Consider the following 12923-nt stretch of genomic DNA (forward strand, 5'->3'; position numbering starts at 1 on the left):
GCTTGATGCTAACCACCTTAATGTATTCTTATTTGTAAACAAATTGTATTAAAAGTTAAAATTATCTAAATGATATCATATGTAAGAAATTAGCTCTAACAAAAATGTACATTGTTGTATATCTGGATGCATTATCTTAAAGTAGAATAAGTTATAAAACGGTGGGTTGGGGTTTTTTTGTTTCTTAATGTACAGAAAGAGATATGCCTTGAGGAAGCAAAGATATATAGTTTGTCTCCTTTATAATATAATTTTCAAAGTATTAATACATTTTTGTTGTTAGGTTAGCATAGATAGGTGACTAAAAAAATTCTGGCACTGACTCTAACTAAATGGACATTTGGAGATCTTCAATTTCAATAACATTTTTCCTTTCTTCTATCAATATATTTAAGTAATATCATGAATCAGCACTATTTCATTTTTTTGTATCTGAGATTGAATGCAAACTAAGCAACTGATTTTACTGACGGAAATGAGAAATGGTTTACTGTCTATATATAAAAGAATACTCATTGACTTTTTGAATAATACTATCACACTTATTTTCATAATTTTATGCAAGAAGGTTATGGTAGCTGATAGTTTTAATTAAGCAGCTCCCCAGGAGGAAAATGGGTAGTCTTTTTCTTTGCAAGTTAAAGCTTCAGAAACCCGAAGCAGGGTCAGCTTTGAATCCATTCTCATTGAATGGGAGTGTGTGTGTGTGTGTGTGTGTGTGTGTGTGTGTGTGTGTGTATGAGAAGAGAGTGTGAGTGAGAGAGAGAAAGATTTTTTTTCCTAGTTATTTTTCCTCTCTGGCTATATTTGTTCTAGATATTTTAAGAAATTTATACTAAAGAGTTGAATAGAAGATTTCAAAAGGCTGCATGGGATGACAAAGCAAAGTATTACAATGAAGTGTGCAAGGAGTTGGAGTCAGAAAATCAAAAGGGCCGAACTCGCTCAGCATATCTTAAGCTCAACGAACTGAAGAACAAATTCAAACCTCGAGTTGCTATAATCAAGGATGCTTTCGGCAGAATGTTAAATGATCCAGGAAGTATTAAAAGAAGATGGAAAGAATATACTGAGTCACTGTATCGAAAGGAATTGGAAGACACAGAAGAATTTCATGAAACAACACATGAGCAAGAGCCTATGGTGATGAAAGAAGTTCAGGCTGCTTTGAAGGAAATGGCAAAAAATAAGGCTCCAGGAATAGATGGTATACCAATTGACATATTTCAGCTAAAAGATGCTGCCCTGGATATGCTCACCAAGTTGTGCCAAGAAATCTGGAGAACAACCACTTGGCCAGCTGACTAGAAGAGATCTATATTTGTTCCTATCCCAAAGAAAGGTGACCCAACAGAATGTGGAAACTACAGAACAAACTCACTGATTTCACATGCAAGCAAGGTTTTACTGAAGATTATCCAAAAACGACTGGAACAGCACATCAGCAGAGAACTACCGGAAGTCCAGGCTGGGTTTAGAAGGGGTCATGGTACTAGGGATATTGTAACTGATGTTAGATGGATCTTAGCTGATAGCAGGGAATACCAGAGGAATGTCTATCTGTGTTTCATTGACTATGCAAAGGCATTTGACTGTGTGGATCATAACAAACTATGGCTGACTCTGAGAAGAATGGGAATCCCAGAACACTTGATAATTCTAATGCTAAACCTATACTTGGACCAGGAGGCAGTCATCAGAACAGAGCAAGGAACACTTCATGGTTCAAAATTGGGAAGGGCGTACGCCAGGGATGCATCCTATCTGCATCCTATCTCCATACCTTTTCAACCTATATGCAGAATGGATTATCCGGGAGGCTGGGCTCTATGAGGAGAAATGTGGGGTCAAGATTGATGGACGATATATCAACAATCTGCATTATGCAGATGACAAAACCCTGCTTGCTGAAAATGAAGAGGACCTGAAGCACTTGCTGCAGAGGGTCAAGGACTGCAGCCTTCAGTATGGATTGAGGCTCAATGCCAAGTAGACAAAGATTCTCACCACTGGGCCAATTGGCAGCATCAGGATAGATGGTGAAGAGATTGAGATTGTACACAGCTTTAGTTTGCTTGGCTCCATAGTCAACAGTCTTGGCACCAGCATCCAGGAAATTAAAAGGCCCATTGCCATGGGAAAGCCTGCTGTTAGGGACCTCTACAAAGTACTGAAGAACAATGGTGTCTCTCTGGAGACTAAGGTGCATCTGATACAGGCCATGGTCTTCGCAATCACTTGTTATGCATCAGAGAGTTGGACAATGACTAAGGAGAATAAAAGGGGAATTGATGCCTTTGAGCTGTGGTGCTGAAGAGTACTGAGAATACCATGGACTGCTAGGAAAACAAACAGATTTGTCCTGGAAAGGGTTAAACCGGTTAGCTCCTTGGAGGCAAGGATTTTGAGGCTCTGTCTAACATACTTTGGACATGTTGTGAGGAGAGACTGGTCCTTGGAGAAGGACATCTTGCTTGGGAGGGTGGAGGGACAGCGCAGGAGGGGAAGGCCCTCTATGAGGTGACTGGGATAATAGGGATGGGAGTGTCAGAGACAGTGCAATTGGCACAGGACAGAAGAGAGTTTAGGGCTGCTGTACATAGGGTCGCTATGAGTCGCAAACAACTCGACGGCACATAACAACGAAACAACATACTGTCACTGGTAAATGACCTGTAAAAGTATAGGAAACTATGTTCGAATAACATAGATAGGTTAAATATTATTTTTTTTTATTCTATAAAGAAGCTAATCTCTATAAGAACAATAAGTCTGACCATTCTTATTTCCATCACATACACACACACACATGTAAGCTCCAAAAAAAAGGAAAGGAAGAAAGAAAAGATTCTGAATGTAGCTTAGGACATAAAATATATTTTCCAAATATATACTAACAAATAGAGGTTTTGCACTTCATTAAGAGTATGTCAGTGCTTTTGATAAATTGTACCTTGAATGAACTATAATGTTCTGTTTTCAGTTCCGTCCGAATCTGGGATTATACTCAAGATGCTTGCATAAATGTCCTTACTGGGCACACCGCACCTGTGAGGGGATTAATGTGGAATACTGAAATCCCTTATCTACTAATATCTGGGAGCTGGGACTATACTATAAAAGTATGGGACACTCGAGAAGGAACTTGTTTGGACACTGTATATGATCATGGTGCAGATGTATATGGTAAAGTGTTTTTCACTTGTTTGTAATTTTTATATCCTATTACTATAATTTCTGGGCAATATAATTTTGAATATTTTCCAGTTTTTCATTTTATAAGTAACATCTTATTAGAAAGTGTGCATGATCAGTCTATATAGATAATAGTAGAAAAGATTTTAGGGAATTATCAAAAAGATAATAATGATTGTTAGCTCTGTACCAGTTATAGGACATTTTTGGCCCTGTTAACTTGATATAACATTCTTAATACTGGTTCTAGGACATTAGATTACCTTTTGCACATCACTCAACATTTATTTATAAAAGTCAGCCATTATCACTTATATGCTTTACTGACTACTATTTACCTGAGACAATGCAGGACTGAGTATGAAAAGAATCTAATTTCTTTTTATTATTATTATTATTATTTTTGTGTGAGTGTACCGTCAAATCAGATCTGACTGGTACAGGAGGAGATTGTCCCTCCTTCCCCGGCAGAGCATCTGGTAGGTTTGAACCGTGCGCCTCTAGGATTGTAGTTGCGCTCCTTGCCACTAGGCCACCAGAGCTCCTCTAAGAATCTAATTTCTTAATCTAAACTGAAAGTCCCAGTTCTTTTTTCCATTTTATAATGGTAACTTTCAGCCAGCCAGCCATTAATTCACAGATTACTGTTTAACCTGCTGCTTGCCTGACTGTATATAATTTTAGCATTTTCATCAAGGCTCATTTTCTTTATAGTAACTTTTAAGTTTTATAGTAATGTAATTCACTTTTATATTAATTAATATGATATGTTAACTAATAGTTACTTTATTATATTGGTTTTGTGACTATTAATTTAGACTATTCATAAGGCTTATATTTAATCACAATATCTCTTCAGAACTTAAAATATTTTTCAATTTCTACTGTAGTTTAAATGGTTTCTTTTTTCCATCAGGTCTAACGTGTCATCCAAGCCGTCCATTCACTATGGCCTCCTGCTCCCGTGATTCCACCGTGAGACTCTGGTCCTTAGCACCTTTAATCACTCCTTTACAAATAAATATTCTGGCAGACAGATCTTGGGAAGAAATTATCGGGAACACTGGTACTGAACATATGAATGTGTTAGATTTTTTTTCCTTGTCTCCATATCTTTTCTTTATATTTGATTAACTATCACTTAAAGTGTTTTTATTTTTCAATGAATATGGTCTGTCTTCAGATAATGCTATAGAACAAGGGACTCCTCCACTACTGTGTGGTAAAGTGTCAAGAGATATTAAACAGGAAGTCGAGAAAGAAGCTGGGAATCCTCGAGTGAACAAACTCAAGTTGTTTTCAGAGTGTTTGTCAGTAAGTATAATAGGCATTAAATGTGAATTGTGTCTCTACCCAGAATCAGTCATTACAACTACAGTTGTAAAGTTGGCACATATTTACAGGTTCCACCCCAATTCAGTGGGTCCCTATTCACTTAATTACTGCAGCATAAGAAAGTGAAAACCAAAACAATAAATGAAATGAATTATTATTTTCCAGTTTAAATATACTTGAATTATATATTTTTAAAATTTAAAATGTTACTTTTTTTTTCTATCAGTACTGCCTTTTTGGTTATTCATTGTCAACTTTTTAGCCTCCAGGTGGCAGTAACAATTTATGGAACTTGGTTGCTGTGATAAAAGGGCAAGATGATAGCTTACTTCCTCAGAACTACTCTAAAGGAATAATGCATTTGAAACATCTGATTAAATTTAGAACAGTAAGTATAGTATGAAAATATGATGTGCTCAAGCAAAAATTGTCTCTTTTCTTTTTCACTATCAAAAGAAATAAAAGATAAAATCCAAAACCAGACCCAGTGGCCTCAAGTCCATTCCTACGCAAAGCATCCCACAACAGAGTAGAACTTCTTCATGGAGTTCTCAGAACTTTATTATTTTATTTGCAGAGTCTGATTTGTGTTTTATTAAATACAACATCTTACTGGTCATAATGAAGCTCAGGACAAAACTTATTTTTATCCTATTTTATACCTCGTTTGATAGCCTGTGATGATAAAAAGAAAAAAACAAAACAAAAACAACAAACTCACAGAAAAAAGCAACAAAACACCAAAACAATCCCCGGGCAAGGAAAAAACCAACAAAACAAACAACCCACCTCTTATATATATAATGAAATAGCCATGGTTATTTTAACTGTTGGCTCAAGAACAGAATTGTGCTAGGGATATGAAATTGATGGTTATAAGGAAAGTTATCTTCAGAAAAAGGAAGTCTTTCTTTCTGAATCACAAACTAAAAATCTAATGAGAAGCTGAAAAATCAGTTGGAAGCATAGAAGATATTTTGAATGAGGCTGCAAGTTTGCAATTTATATATACATATATATATACACAAACATACACATACATATACATATATACATACACACATATATACATATACACACACCACACACACACACACACACACATATATTTACTGGTTGTCTTTTGCAGTTTTTATCACTCCATTTTCACCCCTAGTTTTTTGTATAATCACAGAATTTGCAGATTGTGTTGTCATTGTATTTATGTGTCATCAAGTTGCCTGCGACCCGTAACAACCTTATGTACAGCAGTTCTGATCCCTGCCCTCTCCTAAGGCAGTCTTACTGATTCTGACACCCCAGTTCCCATTGCCTCATTTACTGTATCATTCTATCTCATTCAGGGCCTTCCTCTCCTGCACTGTCCCTCTACCCTTCTGAGCATGATGTCCTTTTCCAAGGACCAGTCTTCTCTTGACCACATGCCCAAAGTATGTGAGATGGAGTTTCAAAATCCTAACCTCCAAGGACAAACTTGGTTTCACCATCTCCAAGACATACCTATTTGTTTTCTCGGCAGTCCATGGTATGTTGAAGACTCTTCTCCAGCACCATAATTCAAAGACATCACTTCTTCTGTCATCCTTAGTCATGTCCAGATTTCAAATGCCTATCAAGTAATTGCAAAAAATCATAGCTTGGATTAGGCAAACCTTAGTCTCTGGACTGACATTGTTGCTCTTTAGTCCTCTGGGGAGATCCCAGACGGTGTATTTTCCCAATGCAATTCATCTTTTGATTTCCTGACTGCTAGTGCTAAGTGTTGATTGTGAAGCCAAGCAAGCTGTAATTAACAACCTCAATCTCTTCTCCATCTATCATGGTGCTGCCAGCTGGCCCAGTGGTGAAAATCTTTGTCTTCTTGATGTTGAGCTTCAATCCATATTGTAGACTATAGTCCTTGACCTTCTGCAGCAAGCACTTCAGGTCTTCCTCGGTTTTAACGAGCAAGGTTGCATCATCTGCATAACATAGATTGTTGATGAGTCTTCCTCCAAACCTGATGCTACATTCCTCCTCTTAAAGTCCTGCTTCCAGAATGATCTGTTCTTGAATATAGATTGAAAAGGTGTGGAGACAAGATGAACCCATAACACACTCATTTCCTAATTTTGAACTAGGCAGTGTTTCCCTGCTCTCTCCTGTGGACTGCTCCCGGGTTCAAGTATAGGTTTTACATAAGCACAATCAAGTTGGGATTCACATTTTCCTCAACGTTAATCACAGTTGGTTGTGATCTACACAGTCAAATGCCTTTGATAGTCAATGAAACACAGATAGACGTTCCTCTGGTACTCTTTGTTTTCTGCCGAGATCTATCTGACATTGGCAATAATATCTCTACCTCTTCTCAACCCAACTTAATTTCTGGTAGTTCTCTGTAAAGGTACTCTTCCAGTCATTTCTGGATAATCTTCAGCAAGATTTTGCTAGTGTTTGTTATCAGTGATACTGTTCAATAATTTCCACACTCTTTTGGGTCATTTTTTTTTGTAATGGGAATTAATATGCATCTCTTCCAGGCAGTTGGCCTGGTAATTGTCCTCCAGATATCTTGACACAGCAGCTTGATAAGTACATAAAGGGCTGCATCTGTTTGTTGAACTATATCAATTGATAGATATTCCATAAGTTCCTGGGGCTTTATTTTTTTCCAAATCCTTCCGAACAGCCTGAACTTCTTCCTTCCTTACCATTGCCTCTTGATCATATGTTATTTCTTTAAATTCTTCTATTTCAGCCAATTCTTTTTGGTACAATGACTCTGTATAACCCTTTCTTCTTCATTTAATGCTTCCTGAATAATTCAATATTCTGTCTGTAGCATCCTTAAGCATTGCAACTCACAGCTTGAATTTGTTCTTTAACTTCTTCAGCTTAAGAAATGCTGAGTAAGTTCGGCTCTTTTGATTTTCAGACTCCAGCTCCTTGCATATGTCATTATAATATTTTGCCTTGTCTTCCTGAACTTTAACTTCTTGATTTCTCCCTTTTGCTTTGGCTTCTCAATGTTCTAGTGCAATATTCAGAGCCTCTTCTGACATCCATTTTTTTTTTCTTTTCTTCTTCTTTCTTTGTAATGACCTTTTGCAGTCTTCCTGGACAATATCCTTGATATCTTTCCACAGCTCACCTAGTCTTCATTCATTAGTGTTCAAGGCCTCAAACCTGTTTGTAAGTTGGTATTTAAATTCAGTGGGGATAGACTCAACATCAAATTAAAATTCAACTTTTTCTTTCCACTTTTCACTTTTCACCTGCACCAAAATATTATTCAAATGGTCAGTCAGAAATCATTACCATCAAGTCAGAACCAATTCATAGCTGACCTTCCACTGGGTGTCCTAAGGCTGTAAATAGCACAGGAGGGGACTGCAGAAATACCTGGTAAATTCCAACCACTAGAGAAAGAGGCCCTTTGGGTTAGCAGCACAGCTTCATAAGACGTAGGCCTCCAGAGCTCCCTGTGTTTAAAGAAGGGAACTATTGCTTCTTACAATAGAATTCAGTTTTAAAGATATTTTAGCTTTATAAAAAATTTTAAGGGGAGCTCTGGTGGCCTAGTGGCAAGGAGCTGCAACTACAATCCCAGAGGCGCATGGTTTGAATCCACCAGATGCTCTGCTGGGGAAGAAGGGACAATCTCCTCCTGTACCAGTCAGATCTGATTTGACAGTACACTTACACAAAAATAATAAAATAAAAAAAAATTTTACCAAGAATACAATTTCCCTGCCTACTATTCCTACCTGTATTAGCATCTTTCATTCCAGCAGAACATTTATTAAAACTAGTAAATCGATGTTGATATCATACTATTTATTAAAGTTCAGGTTTCATATAAAAGTTTATTCTTGGTGCATCTGTTTTTAAACTGAATTTTCAGTGTCATATATAAAATATTTTTATACACTTACTGCATTTATAATCATCTGTTTTAACTAGAAATTCAGAGTCATTTATGTTCTTTTTAACAAGTCTGAAGCCCAAGAACTAACAACTGTCAAGATGTCCAAATTTGGTGGTGGTATTGGTGTACCAACTAAGGAGGAAAGACTGAAGGAAGCTGCTGAGATACACTTGAGATTAGGACAAATCCAAAGATACTGTGAACTTATGGTGGAACTTGGAGAGGTAATATGCTATTCAAGTAAGATCAGTGAGTCTACAAAACATGCTATTATTGAAATGCCAAATATCAAACTTATTTTTCTAAATCAGTTTTTTCCCTACCAGTCTGCTAATCAAGTGTATACCACATACCAGTGATTCCCAAAGGATTGTCCCCAAGATAATAGCATCGGCATCACCTGAGAACCTGTTACTGTGTACCATTGAGTTGGAAATGACCCCTATCTGACCCTCCAGAAGGTTTTCAGAGACAGTAAATCACATGGAGATATTTCCCCTCCTCCTGTAGAGCCACTGGTAGATTCAAACACATGCCTTTGGGATAGCTGTGCAGCTTCTTTCCAGTAGGCTGCCAGAGTTCCCTTTGCATGGAGACATGCAAATTTTCTAGCCCAAATTTAGACTGATTGAATCAGAATCTTTAGAGATAGAGTCCAAAAATTTGTCATTAAAAAAAACAAAAACAAAAAACAAAACCCTGGGGAGCTCTGGTGGCCTAGTGGCAAGAAACTGCACTGCAATCCCAGAGGCACACAGTTCGAATCCACCAGATGCTCTGCTGGGGAAGGAGGGACAATCTCCTCCTGTACCAGTCAGATCTGATTTGATGGTACACACAAATAATAAAATAAAATTTTTAAAAAGCCGTCCAGGCATTCCTCTATATGCTAAAGTTAAAGAATTCACCTAAAATAAGATTCTATTTCTTTTAAAAATATGCTGCCTGATTTGTTAACAGTGGGATCCCCTTGCTAAAAGTAAATCCCACATTTCCTAGAAGAGGAGTTCCTACTGTGGAGCAGTTTTAGAAGGTTTGTCCTCCTTTTTTTATACAGCACTGAACTAGCAAAACAGCTTCTTCAAAAGAAGTTAGGATAAATCTGTGCTGTTGTTGTTTTTCAGGATAGTTGTTACCTTTAGACAGTGGGTTATAACTAGAAGTAAGCATAAGGAAGGAAGAGGTGCTTACTAGACTTTTTTAAGTGGATACTGTTTACATGAGTGTTGTTAGTTTGCAAGCATTCTTTCCTTTCTCTCTTTTCTGTATGTGTGCTTTAATTAGATAGCTCTTCCACCTTTGCCTGCCCTAAAAAGTTTAGAATGTTGTATTCTTCTCTCACAATTTGACATTTTTTAAAAACTTCTCTATAAAATAAAAAGTTGCCATTGGCTTAATCTGATTCATAGTGACTCTTGGCTTAATCTGACTCATAGTGACTCTACAGACCAGAGTAGAGCTGCCCCTTAGGGTTTCCATGGTTGTACATCTTTAGGAGAGCATATTGTCACATAGTTCTCCTGCCATAAGCTGTTGGCTTTGAATCACTGACCTTTTTAGCCACAATGCCACCAAGGCTTCTTTGAAAAGCTACAGGTTAATAAAAATAGTTAATTATTATATTATATATCTATTAGAAAATATTATATTATATTATAAATTACAATAAAACTAAGCAATGCAGTTTCATAATGTTGTTGTTGTTATGTGCCGTCGAGTTGTTTGCGACTCATAGCGACCCTATGTACAACAGCCCTAAACCCTGCTCTATCCTGTGCCAACCGCACTGCCTCCGACACACCCATCCCGATTACCCCAGTCACTGAGTCAATCCATCTCATAGAGGATTAAACCAAGCTACTCCTTGGAGGCAAGGATTCTGGGGCTTCGTCTGACATACTTTGGACATGTTGCCAGGAGGAAGGGGTCCTTGCTTGGGAGTTTCATAATAGGAAATGAAAATTAAATGTCTTACCTTATCATTTTCCCATATATGCAGAGATGCTTACCTTAAAATATTATGTGCTATTTAAAATATTATGAGTAAGACAATGCAAACTTGAAAGTATCTCACTAAGCAGAGAGAGCAACTGTAGATTAGTGGTAGAACTCTTGCAGACAAGGGACCCAGCCAGTGTGTCCTACGCTACTGCCCATCCAATGAAAAGCTTGTATATAACAAGTTAAGAGCTGGATCCCATTTTGTATAGAGGAAGGGGCAGATTCTGTGGCAGCTAGCAGCAATAATATCAGAGCAATGTTAAAATTTTACTTCTGAACAAATAAAAGAATTGACTTACAAGTTACTTTTAACACAACTGCTGGAAAGAAAATTTTAAAAAACTAAGGAGCTAGAACCACACTTAGATAGACCATTATAGAACAGGAGAAAAAGCAGAACAGTAGTTACTGGATCTCTTAAAGTTGAGTTACTGGACCCCTAAGACTGTTGCACTGCGATATTCTTAACCTTGAATAAACTACTTTGTGATATCACCTGCTGCAGTGATAACAGATGAACATATTGCTAACTAAGTATGAGTAGGATACTCTGTTAAAAAAACTTCTGTGTAAAACAGAAAGACCAACATATACTCTACGGTAAATGTGAGAACATAAGAGGACAGGAAAACTATAGTACTAGAACCACCAGAACACAATTAAAAATAATGTTGACACATTATAAAAAATGTAACTAATCTCACTGAGTAATTTGTCTAAAACTTGTCAAAGGGAAACTAATTTGCTCTGTAAACTTTCACTAAGACACACAAAAAAATACTGTTTAAAAAATCAACAGAGGAATGCTTTGGTGAATAGTTTTTATCTTTCTCAGTTTTATATTTGGATATGTATAATTTTTGGTTACCCAATTTAAAAGTTCTCTAGATCAGGTATCTACTTATACAATTTAATAATTGTATTTTGTAGGTTAATCTAAGGTCTTAATGATCTAAAGTATCTTTATTCCTTTAGAATTATGTCTGTATGTTTGTTCATTTTGACTTTTCTATAGTAGTTCATGTGTTTGTAAACTTAAAGCTATGAGGTGGTGGTTGTTATTGGAGCTAGGAAAACATGTACTCTTTTACTTATCAAGTATATTTTGGTTAAAAGAATGTGGTGAGTCCCACAGGGTGCCCTAGTGTCAGGAAGCTGCACTGCAATCCTGAAAAACATGGCGAATTTAAAATTGATCTAGTCTATATTTCAGCTTCTTTCTATGATTCATTTTTTACTATTATAAAGATAAATTTCCACTAAAAAGCATATTTTCAAGAGTTAATTTTTTAAAAGAGGATAACATGGTGAAGTATGTAATAAATGTTTAACCTGTTTTTGTTTGGTAAATTCCCTATTTTCTAGCTTATAGTACAGTAGAACCATCATGCTGTAAGCCATATTCATGTGGAATTATTTCACAATATCTCCTTTTCCAGGCTTGAAATGTTTATTTGTCAAATTCTAGCACATCAGATTTGGTTGAACATTGATCCTGTTCAATTGTAGACTTAATGAAGTGTCCTCAGGGTGGGAGTGAGGGGTGGCGGGGGATGGGAGGATTGTATACCAATGAAGGAATTTGTCTTTTCAAAGAGAGGAGTGGACTGGAGGGGCGGGGTTGGCGGGGAGAAAAAATGCAACAATGAATGAATGGAAATCCAAAATTTCTGTAAATGTTCATCGAAATTAATTTTAAAAAATTAAAAAAATATGGAGACAAATGTTTATAGAGGGTAAAATGACAACATTTGTAAAAAATGAGTTGGGAAAGAATAAAAAATGCATTTGTTAAATATAAGTATCAGTGAAATGAAAAATTCCATAAGAATTATTGTAGATCATAGAACAAATTATTTTGGTGTTGTATGAGGAATTTGTTTTTTTTTTAAATTACATTCTTTAGTTACTATCAGTCTTAGTTTTCTCTCTCTGTTTCTCATTGTCTTTCCAACTTTCCTCTCTTTTCTTTCTCTTGTACTCTCTAGATTTGGGATTTTTCTTGCTAAATAATGAAATTTATGTTACCACTTTATCTTAAAATCTGATCCTACTTCTAGTCTACAGCATGAATGTTGTAGAATATAAAAATATGCCTGTAAATCCAAGCACTCAAAAGAAAGTCTGTATTAGAAATAGTGTGTTCATTGTTTTAAAGTCTGTTAAAGATTATTTAATTCAAACCAGATATACCCTGTTCTCTCCAATCTAGTGGGACAAAGCTCTGTCAGTTGCACCAGGGGTCTCTGTGAAATACTGGAAGAAGTTAATGCAGAGGTAAGGCAGAGAGTTTGTATTCAAATATCTTTTAAAATCTTGTTAAAAGCAAGAAACATATACATATTGTATTAACTTTTAAAATGTCGTATATCTTAAAGTATGCATCCCTGGCGTACGCCCTTCCCAGTTTTGAACCATGCAGTGTTCCCTTGCTCTGTTCTGACGACTGCCTCCTGGTCCAAGTATAAGTTTCGCATTAGAA

At 36.4% G+C, this 12923-nt stretch overlaps 1 protein-coding gene across 1 annotated transcript in view; it reads left to right on the plus strand.

The window, feature by feature from the left end:
• Positions 1-12923, plus strand: part of WDR17 (WD repeat domain 17) — a 128196-nt gene that overhangs the window by 57311 nt on the left and 57962 nt on the right. The window contains exons 13-18 of the mRNA XM_006882220.1: positions 2984-3186; positions 4112-4261; positions 4379-4509; positions 4793-4918; positions 8509-8664; positions 12654-12718. Of these exons, the coding sequence (XP_006882282.1) occupies positions 2984-3186; positions 4112-4261; positions 4379-4509; positions 4793-4918; positions 8509-8664; positions 12654-12718 (831 nt within the window). The remainder of the gene's footprint in view (positions 1-2983; positions 3187-4111; positions 4262-4378; positions 4510-4792; positions 4919-8508; positions 8665-12653; positions 12719-12923) is intronic.

This window comes from Elephantulus edwardii, unplaced genomic scaffold (genome assembly GCF_000299155.1).
Source record: "Elephantulus edwardii isolate Elephantulus edwardi_28Jun2011 unplaced genomic scaffold, EleEdw1.0 scaffold00018, whole genome shotgun sequence".
NCBI classification, from domain to species: Eukaryota; Metazoa; Chordata; class Mammalia; order Macroscelidea; family Macroscelididae; genus Elephantulus; species Elephantulus edwardii.